The 15,123-nt window shown below is 40.8% G+C and overlaps 2 protein-coding genes across 11 annotated transcripts in view; one reads left to right on the top strand and one right to left on the bottom strand.

Annotated features, from left to right (window-relative positions):
- DOCK1 (dedicator of cytokinesis 1) overlaps positions 1–15,123 on the bottom strand; it is a gene marked incomplete at its 3' end in the record, with an annotated part of 322,821 nt that overhangs the window by 180,430 nt on the left and 127,268 nt on the right. The window lies entirely within an intron of this gene.
- Positions 1,745–15,123, top strand: part of INSYN2A (inhibitory synaptic factor 2A) — a gene marked incomplete at both ends in the record, with an annotated part of 30,979 nt that continues 17,600 nt past the window's right edge. Inside the window, one exon of the mRNA XM_082002007.1 lies at positions 1,745–2,937. Coding sequence (XP_081858133.1) covers positions 1,745–2,937 — 1,193 coding nt within the window. The remainder of the gene's footprint in view (positions 2,938–15,123) is intronic.

Genomic DNA, 15,123 nt, shown 5'->3' with positions numbered 1-15,123 from the left:
ACTTCCCCTTCCAAAGTGACTGCTGCTCGCTCACCATTACCTGAACCTGACAAGTTACATAGAAAAAGGCAAACTGACTCTAGAATATTTCAGTTATTGTTCATAAATTAACGGGAGCATGGAAGTAAGACGTGGAAAAAAATAAGTAATGACACATTTGCATGGGATTTTTTGAAGGCAGTTTGGTAACCCAGACGTCCAACCCTGCAGTATACAGACTGTCTGCCATGCACCTATGTGTCTTAGGAACTTTGGGGAAACATTACTATTACTTTTAAAAACCCATAAATATTCAATTTCCCATTGAAAATAATTTCTCCATTATGTTTTCTTAAATTAAAACCAAATATGGACTTGTCGTAAGGATTCACCGACTTGTGCCACTGAGCTGACTTTATAAAACATACGCTATTGTGGCACTTAACTCTTCAAGAGTTGCACTTTTTTATTTAATAGACAAAATAATTTTAATTAAAAACGTATTTCAAATCCCACATCTGGAAGTCCCTTTAATCACTGTACTCTGAGTCCCTCTGAGGGTACATCGGCATTAAATAGGAGATACATGCAGAATACTTGGATTAAGTGGGAATTGGGTAATTCAGTAAATCTCAGCACGAGGGAGAAATTTGTGCAATAGGAGAGCAAAACCGACAACTTCAAATGAGGTGTAAAAATGAGGTCTTAACTACCCAGTTACTACAGATCCCACACGACCTGTACAATGATAGAGCTGTTGGGTTTTTTTGCTATGTGCTGTATTAAGCAGTTGGCATCTTTTCATCCTTAAGGAGATGCTTATATTTCAATAGCAGATTAAGTAATTTCTGTGAATCATCACAGGTTTTTTTCTGTTTGGGGATTTTTTTTTTTTTTTTTTAGTGCTCTAGGATCCTTTGGGATAAGGAGGTCTGTTATAAAAGCATATTACTGCTTCTAGGAAAGGATGGGTTGTTTTGCATTTGAAGCAAAACCTTAATTGATGAACTACTGACTTCTTCCACAAACTTCACTAGTTCATAAGTGTTATGCATATAGCAGTATCAACCGGTTGCTAATAATTAAAACTATATCCAGGTTTTAGGTTTAGCTATGAGGTAGTTTTTTTAAAAATCCAAATAATGATGCCTCTAATGACCAATTAATTTCTTGCTAAGATGCAGAGTACATTACACAAAATAATTGTGTTTCATAAGCAAGCATATTGTAAAAACAGTAATGCCAGTTTGACACTTCTTGCTACTAAACACTTGTATTAAAGGAGCATTAAGGGTGGCCAGCGCTCTAGACTTTTCTTTATTTGAACAGAGACTTGGTTTTTCCTTTTCCCTGGTGTTTTTATTATCTATCAAGTGAATTGAGACGACTCGCTTCCCGAGAGCCCACATTCCCTTGCAGCAGAGCCCGAGTGCTGAGCTCGCAGCCCTGCCACGGCAGCCATGGCGCCTGTCCTCTGAAACAGGGTCTGGAAAGACCTTCTGGTGCCAGGAAAACCGGCTTGAGCTGCGCTCCTCTCTGAGGAGCGGGCATTAACAAATTGAGAGAAAAAGCACAGTTTTCTAGCAAAACACCAAAGTCTAACATGAAGGACTCTGACTTAAGAGAATCGAGGGAAAAAGTTGCGAGTGGCAGCCATTTCAGTCGAAGCAGAGGAAGTTAGCTCAAATATTGCAAACGTTGGGGGGAGAAGCGGCATTTCTGTTGTAACGTGAGCCTTTCTGAACTGTTTTTGAATGCAGGCATCATGGTGAGTAAGGAGCCCAGCAAATGCTTACTTACCACCTCAGAAAGCGAAGTTGAGCCAGCGGCTTCGCTCGCGCTGGAGATGAAATACGCACTGGATCCCAACCGGCAGATTAAGAAACGAAACAAAGCCCTCCAGGTGAGATTTAAAGATATCTGCGAGGCCCAGAACGAGCAGAGGGACAAACAGCTGTCAACCACGCAGGACCCGGACAAGAGGGAAGCCAAGCCCGTTTCCTACAAAACGGCTTATCGCAAGTACATGACGGTGCCTGCCCGGAGGTCAATACCCAACGTCACCAAGAGCACAGGAGTTCAGACTTCACCCGATCTTAAGAAGTGTTACCAGACCTTTCCTCTGGACCGGAAAAAAGGGAATATTCTTAAAGGCGCCTCGACTGTCGACACCTTTAAGAGTCAAGACAACGGGTTTCTAATAGACGTTAAGGACAAAGACGGCAGAAGCTCAGGGGAGGCCGTTCAGTGGGGCAAGGCGGCCAGCAGCCTGCAGACGGCCGAGTTCATTTCCCACATCAACGAGCGCACCAGCGCGGCGTCTCGCGACAACGGGGCCGAGGCCTGGAAGAGCGGCGATTTGCACAGCTCTCCCAAAGAGCTGCCGCCTCCCCTCCCAAACTCGGCTGACCCGGCTCCAGAGGAGCCCACCGCCGACCGGCCGCCCAGCCGAGGGAGACAGGCAGCGGGGCAGCTGGGGAGCGAGGAGGCCGCCCAGCCCCTCCATGGGAGGGTCTTCAAGACTGAAGTGGCCACCATTTATTTGCCAGCGGCCGGTTTAGACGCTTCGCAGCCCGACCTGCCAAATCTCGCGGCCGACACCGACTGGTCACCGTGCCCGACAGCCGAGGAGGACACAAAGAGGACCGTGCACCTGAACGGTGTTCAGCCCCAGGCAGGAGATGCTCGAGCCTGCTCTTTGCAGGCGCCGTGCCAAGCCGCCGAATGTAGCGAACAGACCCTTCAGATAAACGTTTCACCTATGGAGGAGAACCAGCCTTGCCAGACAGCTGTTGCGGTGAGCGAGGAATGCCAACAAATTGTGCCTCACACAGAAGTTGTGGACTTGAAAGCGCAGCTTCAGATGATGGAAAATTTGATCAGCTCTAGTCAGGAAACCATAAAAGTGTTGTTGGGTGTTATACAGGAGCTAGAAAAAGGAGAAGCTCACAGAGAAGGGTGAGTAGAAGCTTTTTAAATGAGCATAAGCTGTTTTAAATGCCTTGTCGAACAAGTCCTGCCCTTGAATTTGCTGAGGTAAATTTGCCCCCTCCGCAGCACACCAAGACGTTGCACGTGGTGCTTCTCACGCGGACCAAGTTTTGCAGCTTTAGAGGCGAGTCCTGGGGAAACCTGCCAGGAATATTTGCAGATTTGGTATCTGCTTGTCCTAGGACGTAATTAAACAGCTATTTAACGAAGGACCTATAATATCTCTTCTTCTGCCTCTTCTAACGAGCACAGAACGAGCTGCTCTCCAAACAGGATTAGCGAGGATGTTTTCACATCAGCAACTTGTATTAACCGTAATACCTCACACGGCATGAAAAGCAGCAGAAAAACCTTAATTCTGTAACAGACTTACCTTTTTAAGATTAGGGGATATTATTACAACTGTTAATACAATTCCATTAATGGCATATGAATCTTGCTGTTTTTCTTTCACCTTCTGAATTTTTAATGTTATTTCTTTCAGAAGGGAATTAAATTCCTTTAGTGTTTAGTTTGACTATCAAGGTCTTCTTTACAGCACTCACACTACTCTACACAAGACAAACTCAAGCATAGAGAAACAAAATTTTGTTTATCCCTCACTTACATTACTTAAATCAACGTGTAAGGCCTTAAAAATAATAGTTACTGTAACACAGTGCAGCCTTTAGTCTTTACCTAGGGCAGTTCAAGCTGTCTCCTACATTACCTTAGCAAGCATGTTGCAGACTTACTTGCCTTAGTTCGCTAATCTTTATTCAATGAGCGCACCTCAAAACGTATGTGCACTGTTGGTGCGTTTTTAAATACTGTAATTAAATCGTAATTTGACAGAAGAAATCTGGATTTTAAAATTAGAAACCAGTAGCTTTTGCTACTTGAAGCAGCACATGTGGGTCAAAAAGGTGCATCTTAAGATTGGTAACTCAACTCTTTCTCTAGGAATGTAGAAATCATCTTGTTAATCTGAAAGATTCAAAATGTTTTTCATTTAAAAGAAAAAATCATCCTAGCTGTTGGACAATGCTGTCAGCACAGCCTGAGCATTTTTAGTTTATTTTACAGCTCGTTATAGTATTTTTAGAAAACCTTGTCAAATTCTGGATCTTAAGACTGGGAAGCTTCTTGATCTAGCTGAAAGCAGCACAGGCTTACTGTTTTTTTTTGTTGTTGTTAAATTATTATTCAGAAAAAATATTTCTTTGACTTTCTTAACTTACAGAAACTGCAAGAGAATTGGAAAGCAGGGGCATGCTGCTTGTCAAATCACAAAATATAGAAAAATATTTCTTCATCGTAACTCATCATCTGATCATCAAGAACCCTGTGTATGAACACACACATGTACCCACAAAGTTATCTGCTATAAATACACTTACGTATCAATTTTTTATCTTTTCCCAAAGATAGCAGAGCAACAGGTGCAAATACTTATTTTTTTATTGCCCTCACATAAACAGCCCCATTTAATGTAGCCAACATTAGGAATCTGTCCCTGCCCTCAGCGCCAAAGAGGTCTTGTCCAAACCATTGATGATTGCTCGTATCTTCAGGTAATCCTTCTGTAGGTGTCATCCTGACAAAGCTGTAGCCTGTATTAGCCCTAAAATAGTGGAACAATGCATAAACCCCAAGTTCTTCAGAAAACTACTGCCTCTTCTACACATAGACTTGTGTACTGGAGCCTGCAAGACTATGTTATATTTGACCAAAAAGAACGTATTTATTAGCACGCCTTTACTTTCCCCCCCACAGGTTCCCCAGCAACGGTGAAATCACCACCTAACGATGTATCACACATTTTGAAATCTTTTCAAACATGTTGTGGTACGTGGAAGAGAATTAAAATGTTTTAATGATTCTTTGACATTAATTGTAACCAGTGGCAGTTACACCAGTGATCGAGGTTAATTATAAAAATTGGAAGCAAAGTGTCTACAAATCAAAGTGAGATTTCCGATGGGGGGATGTTTTAAACATGACAACATACAAAGGTGCCGACTTAAAACCTACCAGGAGCAGAAAAGGGTTTTTCCTTGGAGCTGCTTTCAGCTACTCTTCCATATGCTCTAGGCATGTCCAAACGTTCCCCCTCCCAGCTAAACATTAAGGATGTAGAGACAGGGAAGGAGGAAAGAAGGGAGATGCATACTTGCATATTTTCTCCTGGTTTAGGAATTCTTGTATTCCAGAGCCCTCTAATTTTCTAGCATCTAGGTGATTTTAAAGGATATTGCACAATGGAGTCCAGCATTATGCTCGGGACGTTTCTGTTCTCCACTGATCCCACTCCAGAGCTGAAATAACACTCTGTTCTTGTGCAAAGCACCAACACGTTATCAACATGAAGCCTGTCGTTATCCCTATTTCCCTCAAATTAGACAACTATCTCAATAATAGGTTGCCCCATCCTTTTATTAGAGTAATTCTTTCCAATTATTGCATTCATTTCTACAACATTTTTGCCACAGACACCCACCATTGTCCCCACTATTATGCATCTTCTCAATTTTAGCATGTTGATCTTTTTTCCTTTTAGAAACAGGTGTTAGGTCAGTTTATAAGAAGAAGTTAAAAGCAACACTACTGCTAAGTGTCTGCTTATCGTAGCATATACAAGTCTTCCATCTACTAAAACAGGAAACAATGTTCTGTGTTTGTGGCACTCTCCTGGTTTTCTTATGTATATTACATTTCTTACAATAGCATACATCAAGAAACAAATACAAATAACACACCACTGGTAAAAAACAAAACAAAAACAAACCCACAGCTTAATCTCTTAATCAGATTTTTCTCCCTTCAAGAAAATCAGTGTTCTTTAAGTGCTGTTGTAGTGCCACGGGACTAGTGCTCAGTGGATTCATTTTCACTAATATGCTGTAGGTCTTGAACTGCTGTTAACTGCAATTCATCACTAAATGCATCTATGCCAGCAAAATTGTATCAGCATCTCTGAAGATAGTAGTATCATCCTTTGGGTGAATCTATGTATACTTTTCAAAACTTCAGTAGTACATTATCTGCAATTAGCAACAACATACAGCACTCAACTCTGCTGAGAAGAAAGGAGAAAAACCACTGAGGAGGAAGAGGAACACAGAGCAGCTCTAACACCCTCACGTCACTCTGCCGAATCCGAGCCTTGGAGGGTGCAGCATGACCTCTCGCTTCCTCTGACCTGGGATCAGGCCCCATTTATTGCTCACAGAATGCAAAATTGGGGCCCTGAAACACAGCTCTTGCCCTGAAACACAGCTCTTGCCATCAGGCATTGCATAATTTTAATGCATTAAATCTACCTAAATAACACATCATAGATTTGGGGATGGGTGTAGAAATCATTATCACTAGCCCGTGACCCCCAGTAGCAAAGGAAATTATTAAAACTGCATATTTCTTACGTGCATCATTATTTACTAGATCTTTGGCAAAATGGTAATTATACCTATGTGGAAGTTTCTACAAAAACAAAAAAACAATTACATCACACCAAAAGGCATTCAACAATGTTTGTGATAAGTCATGGATGGGTAAAAGTAACAGAGCTACAGCTTCATTTAAGACTCCCAGCTCGAAGTTGAAAAAATGTTGAATATTACATGATGCAAGGTGCAGCTTTACAACACAAAACAAGTTTTATGCTCTGAATTATGTTTGCTCTATCTTCTAGTAAACTACTAGCAATCTATATCAACTATAGACGTATTTGTCTGTATTCAGACTCAGCGCAAGCAATTAAGCAAGCCAAATTCTGCTCCGTATGGAGCCTCACTAAGGCCGACAGGATTGAAAGCAAAATGCAAGTCACTAATTCCAAAACCTGGCTAATTAACACCTATGATATAAAACAGAAGATGAACAGATCATCAGAAATGCTTTGCTCCTGGAGCACACCAATGACCTGCCCTTGAAATCCTTACCATGAAAAGTTAACAGTAATCTAGGCCCTTCTTATTATACAACAAATCAGCAATTTTAATAAACAAAGTACTCAATTTGCCATACAAAAAAAGTCACAGTATTTTGACTCTGACAGGCCAAATGCTACACATTAGACAAGAGTTAAATGAACCTGTTTTAGAGATAATTTATACTCATTTATTAGTTGACAGTGGTTCAGGAATTTAAAGACCTCTCAACAAACATTCATGAAACAAGCAGTCCCAGGCTCCTTCGAAGAAGCTTTGAAAAAACATGTTCTCATGGACGGAATTTAAATGTCATTTCACATTTTCTAGTGAAAAAAATCTTATTATCATTTCTAAGCAGAAAATAAACCAATACTTTGTGTGTCTGGATGGAAATTTGTACCAAAGAAGAAGAGAGCTTCACCCAGTGCAGAGACAGCATCCTCACCCAAGTACTTCTGTCTAACGAATACTGCAAGCAGTTGTCCTCAAGGTCACAAGAGTTCCGCATAAACTTATCATCCTGACTCAGGAATGATGGCAAATGAAAGTCAGATAGCCAAAGCAATTACTGTCCAGATTGTTTGCTTTTCTCCTTTTTTGGAAGCTACTGCAAGTTCACTCCAGCTATTCAGCTCAGACGAAGGAGACTGAGCAAATCAAGACAGTAAGAACCTCTGCTAACTCAATCCATCCACACACACAAGCCACACTTCAAAACTGGGAAGTTCCTATTTCACATAACAAGAAAAGAAAGCTTAAAGAGTTTATAAGAATACAGCTTCTGAAAGCACAGCCTTTGGAAGTACCGTGCTAGCTGCAGAAATAATATGACATGGTTTTATTTGGGATTTCCCCCTCCTTTTGGTTTTGTTTTGCTTTTTCAATTGCAGACCTGGCAAAGGAAAAGTTCAAGAAAATCATTTCTAAAAGAAAACCTGGAAATGGAGAGAAGCAATAGATAGGTAAGCTTAAAAGCAGAAGACAGCTGTGCTACAAATAAATATATGAAGACCAGAAAGAATACAACAAATTCCATCTGTGATGCACAAATTGCATCCTGTGCTGAGTGCCACCAGGTTTTACGAAGACTGTAACAGCAGTCCTTTGGAAAAGGACTACGATGGCTAGCTTTACTTTCAACTCTGGCATCTTTACATACATCTGTTTTGCCTGTCCTTTGGAGCAGTCACATTCATTCTGACTGTTACTCTACCTGAGACCACCTCCTAAATTCTCTTCTCTTTACCATCACTACAGTAGTTTTATTTCGGAGCGTGCAGCATTTACAGATGGGTCTGGAACACAGATATACCAAAACGCCTTGGAGATTGTAACAATTCATCTTTCTAAGGCAAAGACAGGAGATCTCTTTGGATGCATCTTCCTTAGTCAAGGAAAAAAAATAGTTTTTGCACAAATCAGTGCTTTGTGGATCTTGTGATCCTCGGGCCAGTGGATGGCTGGGTGATTTGTTTTTTTTTTTTTTTATTTTAATCCATACATATCGTTTTCCCTGCTGTTTCCACAACGACCAGCCTTAGAGCGAAGCATTTGAGTACTGTAGTAGCAGTTTTTATTCTCGAGTTCCAACAGCAACAGAACACCCTTCTCTTCCTTTTCTTACAGCCATGTGTATAACTGCTCCCTCTCTTTTTCTAAGTATACAGTTAATTCTAATCATTAATAGCTGAACTGTCAGGTTTCGTCATTGCCCAAAAGGTGTATGTGTCACACTATAAACTTTTAGCCATATTCAGGCAAAGCACATTCCATGATCATTTATGCTTTTCCATTAGGTCACTAAAGCAGTTTTAAGATGAATTCTTTGCATGTGGATAGGTCCTATCCCTCATTTCCCAATTACAGCTCATCCCTCAGCCATCACTCAGATGCTCACCTACCCTTCCCTGAAAGCTGGGCAAGTGTTAAGATGCTGTAAAAGTCCATTTACCTGCCCTCACCATAAGTAACCTCATTTTCCAAGCTAGAAAACAGCAGTCCAGCCTTCTCCCTTCTGTATTCCCCCCAAGCACAAGTCAAGCAGACGTTGGCAGAGCAATACACTACACACCGACACCTCTCACAGCTCGAGATACCTCCTTCGCTGCAAGAATTTCATTATATGCCAAAACTGCTTATTTCCTAATGGAGACTATTTCAATACCTACTGTCAGTCCACATGAGCCCTCTTATCTCAATAACCTCAAATTAAAGCTGATTATATAAGATAGATTATTAAAGTTCAAGATAAAAGATCCAGCATCACCCAAGGTCTAACCTCCTATTACACTTTTGCTGAATTACAGCACTAAAAAACAACCTGGAGTTAGATCTATAAGGGCAGGTAACGTGAGTACTTCATAGCACAGTATTTCATAGACCTGTAAAACGTGATGAGATTTACATTTTGGATAGGATTTTTCATTAGAGTTGGAGGAATTTATTCTGTTGCTCATAATCAAAGCTTCAGATTGAATTGTCAGGGTGGATAAAAAGGGCACACCTTGACAGTTCACCGACATTCCTGGAACATGTATCAGAGGTATTCAGAGTACCTAGATACTGTAACATTTAAGATAAAGAGCACTGTGTTAAATAACCCTACTGTCATAGCTCCCTTACAGCTGTTAAACATCCTTTGTTAGGAATATAGTGGTAGGAGGTTTTCAACAAGCAAACGATGATGAACGAAAATGAACAGTGAACTGTTAGCAATGACCAGTATGCAGAATAAACATAAAGCAAACACAGAAAAAAGAAACATAATCTTTTTAGCAAAGTTACTTGATCTTAATGCGTACTCTGTTTTCTCAAAAAAAAAAAGAGACAGACACTAGGAATATTCTGAGTCTCAGAAAATACAACTTATTTTGCTAAAATATTCCAGCTATTTATCTGCATATACTATACAGGCACAATTTGAAGAAAAGGTATTTGGCATTTTCAGAAACATAATTTGATTTATATCTAGTTGCTATTCAATAGACTTTAAAAACAAGATGAAATATCATTCACCGCCACAACTCCCTCAGCAGCATTCAGCAACCCTTCAGGCTCTGAAGTGAAATTAAGGTTCAGGACTTTTCCATCAGATTGGCTGCAGTGACACAAAGTTACAATAAAAGCAAATTTCCACAACTTAAATCTGGAAACTGGTGAAGTTTTATAATGAATGATTAAAAAAAGCATAAGCAGACTATGTTCTTGCTAAATATATCTATATGAATTACCACAGATCATAAGGGAAGCTTTTCCAACTGTCACCGAGCTGTCCAAATTACATACCTGCAAGGAGAGTTTTTCTGCTAAATCACTCTTTTTAAAGAGGATGTTATTTAGGTACTGAATTACCAGTTTTCACTTTACACAATTAGAGTAATCCTTTAATAACTGCATTTTGATTGTCAGTAGTATTAGAATCCAAAGAGACAGAGCAATGAGCCCGGTACATATTCAGTCATGTAAAAATGAGACAAAATGAGACAAAATGAGCTTTGTAGTGTCAAATTTCTCACTGCTGTTAGTTCGCCAAGAGATTAATCCCCAGATTTCTAATTGACACCTACTTCCGAGCCCCTGTGCTTATACAAGGATACACTTCTCTGTTTTCCTGACTAGAGAAAAATGGATTATGACTGGACAATTTTAGTAAAAAGACTTGTCTGAATAGGAGCGTTTTGTTTTTAAATTGTTGAGGCTCCCAGGTTCCAGAATCAAAGACATAAACATGCAGTTCAGTCTTAAAAAAGCTCCTCTGCCAACATGTTCACAAACTGAAGGAAAGCAAGCGTCTGAGACGATGAAGAGTTGAGCTGGGTTCACGTATCTGTGGGCTGTTTCAGAAACTGGAAGATAACATCTTTTAGGAGAGGAGCTCCTAGGCACGTGTCTGTCCATGCTGCCTGCATGCCACCTCTGTGTCACAACTGGCCACTTCGTTTCATTACAGATCCAGGAACTGCTCTTAGCTCAGAACTTGAAGAAAATGAAGGAGGTCTATACTGTTTCATAACTTCTCTTAATGGCTTTGTTTTGGGCTTTGCAAACACAGAGGAATTTTGCAGACAGATGAGTAAACAGATAGCAAGTTAAAATACGCAGAGCTGTCCAACACAGGGGCACAGGCACATATTTGCTGTCTGCAGTCAACGCTAGGTTACTCTTCCCTGTCATTGAACCATTTTTTGCATATTATTAGCAGACACTTAGAAGCGCAGCAGTTTAAGAGAATATTTAAGTGAAACTGGGACAATTCAGAGCTTTTTACAACAGTTTATTGTGATGGGTTGTTTTTGCGTCTCATGGAGCAGCAGCATAGGGATGGCTGCGTCACAGGTCAACCAAGAAGGAAAACTGCAGTCTGAAGGGAGGCTGGAAATCTCTCTGAACATGCCCAGCTGTGCTTAGCGCTTTTTTACTAGTAAGATGATGATGGAGGATGTTACTCACGATGTCACTTGCTGCATGAACTAACCAGAAAAGGACAGACAGTGCTGTATTGGGTATACCACATTTTTTTTTCTCTTGGTTCCAACATCCTGAGAAGACATGATAGAAGCTGAGTGTGGTCTAGTAATTCATCAGCAGGAGAGACTGGATTGTAGAGATGAGCAGAGGAATTTTGACATTAACAAGGCGGTTTACACTCTGGAGTAGTTCAGCCTGGCATGACTTAGGTCATTTCCTTGGTAAATGTGAGGAGATTTGTTTACTTCATTGTCACCCATACAAGCTCAGAAAAAATTGACAGGAATGAGACTTTCTGAGCATCCATGTACAAAGCTCAAGCAAATACCAAACTGCTGCTCTACAGATTCTCCTGTACTGCAGTGAAACCTCAAACTGCCATTATTTAAGGAAATGAGAAAATAGAAAGTACCGAGACCCGCAAAGAGTTATTTAAGCTGCAACAGAAAGAAAAAAAAAAAAAAAAAAAAAGAGTTGAGCACTTCCAGGGTCCTTCCTGTTGTTTTTTTTCTCCATACAGTTCCCCATACTTCTTGCAAGTACTACACAATCAGCAAGAACAGCAGCCAGCAATAGTACTCCATGTTCTTAATTCTATGCTACTGCGTAATATTTTGAATTTTAAACAAGCTCTTTGGTTTGCCTACAGTATGGCTTGTGTAGTTATTATTGTAAGCTGCTATAGGCTTATATACATAATGCACACAGAGCATTTGAGCCTGCACTGAAATCTCAATCACTTTGAAATTATGAAAAAATTACACAGGTTTATTTCTATCTTCTCTCCTTTATAGAAACAATGCCTGTTAGTAGTCTTCTTAATTTAAAAGCCCGAGTCAAGCAAAATCCAAGGCATTGTGTTTTAATACAGTTATTCACCCGTAAACACACTATTAATTCATACCTATGAAATAGCCTTTGGTCTGATCAGTTGAGAGGATTTCATTTGCATTAAAACCGTGCAGTTATGAATCTCTGTGCTGTGGCTGACGAAGGGCTATTAGCCACAGTGCAGGGAGTTAAATAATCACTCTGCAGTTGAGAAACAATTCAGCTCAGGCTAGGAGCAACAGGGAGGTGGTGAGGGCACGAGCTGCAGGCAGGGATTTTTGCCTGATGACTATGCTACTGAACACATCACACCAGCTAGTCCCAAAAATTACATGCAGAAGAAATTAATTTTAAAATTAGGTGGATTTGGGGGTGGAAGAGGAATGTGAACTCGGAGGAGGAATGTAACACGCTCCGAAGCTGCAGTAAAAGGACGGGTGCGGCAGACCTGATGATGAGCTGCGGGTTCAAAAGTCTTAGGGCACGTGAGTAACGATGCTCTGAGGTCAGGAGCAAGTCACAGCAGAAAGACTAGGAGTGCAAGGGGTAAAGAGACAGACCTCATTGTAGCGTAACTACCGGAGCGTGCTCCCTGATAAACCGCTGGAAGTGTTTGGCCTAAGAGTTACGCGCTAGCGATGCAGTTGCTACTCAGCTACAGCAAACAAATTCCCTGAGTTATTATTAATGCAAAGAGTTGACATTTTAATTATCCTCCTGATTTTTCTGATGAGACAACAGAGGCACAAATACTCAAGAAAGACGCTAGACCTTGTATGCACCCAATTCCTGTACGATTTTGTGATTTCACTTGAAATACGTTTTAATTCTCTCCATTCTCAGTGGGTATTTAAAATCACTAGACAGCCCTATTAAAATGTCTTTTTTTTAAAACCCTTCAGTCTCTGACTAACCTGAGTATAATATAAAATGTATTTACAGGGTGAAAGCATTTGAATTGCTGTCTTGGGAGTCATGCCGTACGCCCACAGTGCAAATACCTCAAAAAGAAAATTAGTCATCTGCTTCCAACTGTCAGGATTCAGTAAAAGACTACTGTCTTGGAAACAGTCTGAAAAATCTCACCACTGAGCTTCTGTACATTTCAAAGTATTTTCAGAAACCAAATGAATAATATCAGCCCTGTAATAACAAAACAGATAGGGAAAATTTGAAAAAAAAAAAAAGATTGGTGTTTTAGAGCATCGGAGGATTTCTGCTTTCATCCTCTGCCATCAGTTAAAACAACCTTTCAAAAATGAGTTGGTGAATTTATGCTTTTGATTCTTTTGCTTTTTTTGGGGAGTGTGTGTGAAAACATACTTGTACACGTGACAACTAGGGTCTTCCCCTATATTTTGATGACACATATATATATATATACACACACACCCTCTAATCAATAGAGCCCGATCCTTGGTCCCTCCAACCGTGCCACCACGCATCAGCCCAGCCTGCCTCCCATGCTCCCTGCAGCTCATGGGCTGTCGTTCTCCTCAGAGAGAGGAAAACTGGGTTCATTAAGGTTTAGTTAATCCTCACATAGTAACTACCTAAAGAAAACCACTCCACTGACGCTGACCATCAGAGACCTAAGCCAAGAAGGAAAGAATAAGGTCGCATCCAGGTACCCAGTGCCTCTGGCACCGTGACATTCACGTCAGGGGCATGTAGCTGGTATTGCTTAGACCCGTGTGGCTCTCAGTGAGTACGCCCAGCTCCCAACATAACCCAGGAGCAAACTGGCTTGTGCTTGACCTCTGCACCATAGGGTTCCTGCGCATGTGCTCCAGTGCTCAGGCACAGAGCTTTGCTGCAGCTGCTAAATATGTTGATGGCTCCCAGAAAAGCTGTGCTGGTAGCTTCAGACCAGTATGGGAAAGAATCGCCATGAAGGCAGATCCTGAGTACAAGTCCATGTGACTTACTAAGCAAGCTGGGCAACAGCTTCCAGCCGGGTGGATCTGTTAGAGGTACGGGACAGGTCCACAGCCCTTCTTGGGTCTTTGCAAAGAGCTACAGAGCAGTAACAAAGAGTTGGCTTTTCACTTGTAATTGTAACACATACAATCTATTGCAAACGTAATTAAACACAGCACAAGAAAGCCTAAGCTGACGTAGGGCACACTGAAGCACCTGTCTCTCTAGCTGCTCCAAGGACTTCCGCACTGCTGGTGGAGCTAACCCTACTTTGTCACACAAAGGGGAACTGATCCTCTCAGACACAAGTAAGAGGCCCATGTTTACTGGGAGACACACCAAGGACACTCCCAGGGCTTATACTGGGGAAGCAAACAAATAAACAACAAATTCCAACATACCTCTGAAAAGCATGAAACAATTCAATGTTTGCCTCTAGCTGTAGACATCAAACAAAAAAGCCTCAAGATAACTGCTCAAAGCACAACACTACTCTTGATTTTTATCAGGCTGTACTGCTATCATCTATAAATGAAAACTGCTAATTGGTAATTATGAATGTAATGAAAACACAGCAGCAGTAAGGCTAAAACAATTTTTCTACGTGTTTACGGGGTAAGCGATTTTTCAGAACGCCTTTATATGAGCCAAAGACTGACTCAAGGCGTTTTATACCTGTACATACCTGCTGGTTTGACGGCAGAATGTAAGTTCTTAAGGGAACCAGAGGCAGACATTACTCCAACAGAAACACGATGTTGCTGATTCAAATGCATTTATATGAGGCTTTCCATCATATGACACTTTCCATCGTATAAAGATTTCCCAATGGCAAATCTTTCCTAGGTTAGACTAAACCTGTATGGCTAAGCAGGATTTATTTGAACCTGCAAAACATATACGAGTGATATTCCTGCAGTTTACATAGCTAAAACATGACTTACTCAAATCATAACAACAACGAAAACACATGTGACAACAGGGAAGTCATCTTATTCTGCCAAAAGGCAAATTATGTTAA

This window comes from Phaethon aethereus (assembly GCF_964289735.1).
Source record: "Phaethon aethereus genome assembly, chromosome: 7".
NCBI classification, from domain to species: Eukaryota; Metazoa; Chordata; class Aves; order Phaethontiformes; family Phaethontidae; genus Phaethon; species Phaethon aethereus.
This window is presented reverse-complemented; position numbering and strand designations above follow the sequence as displayed.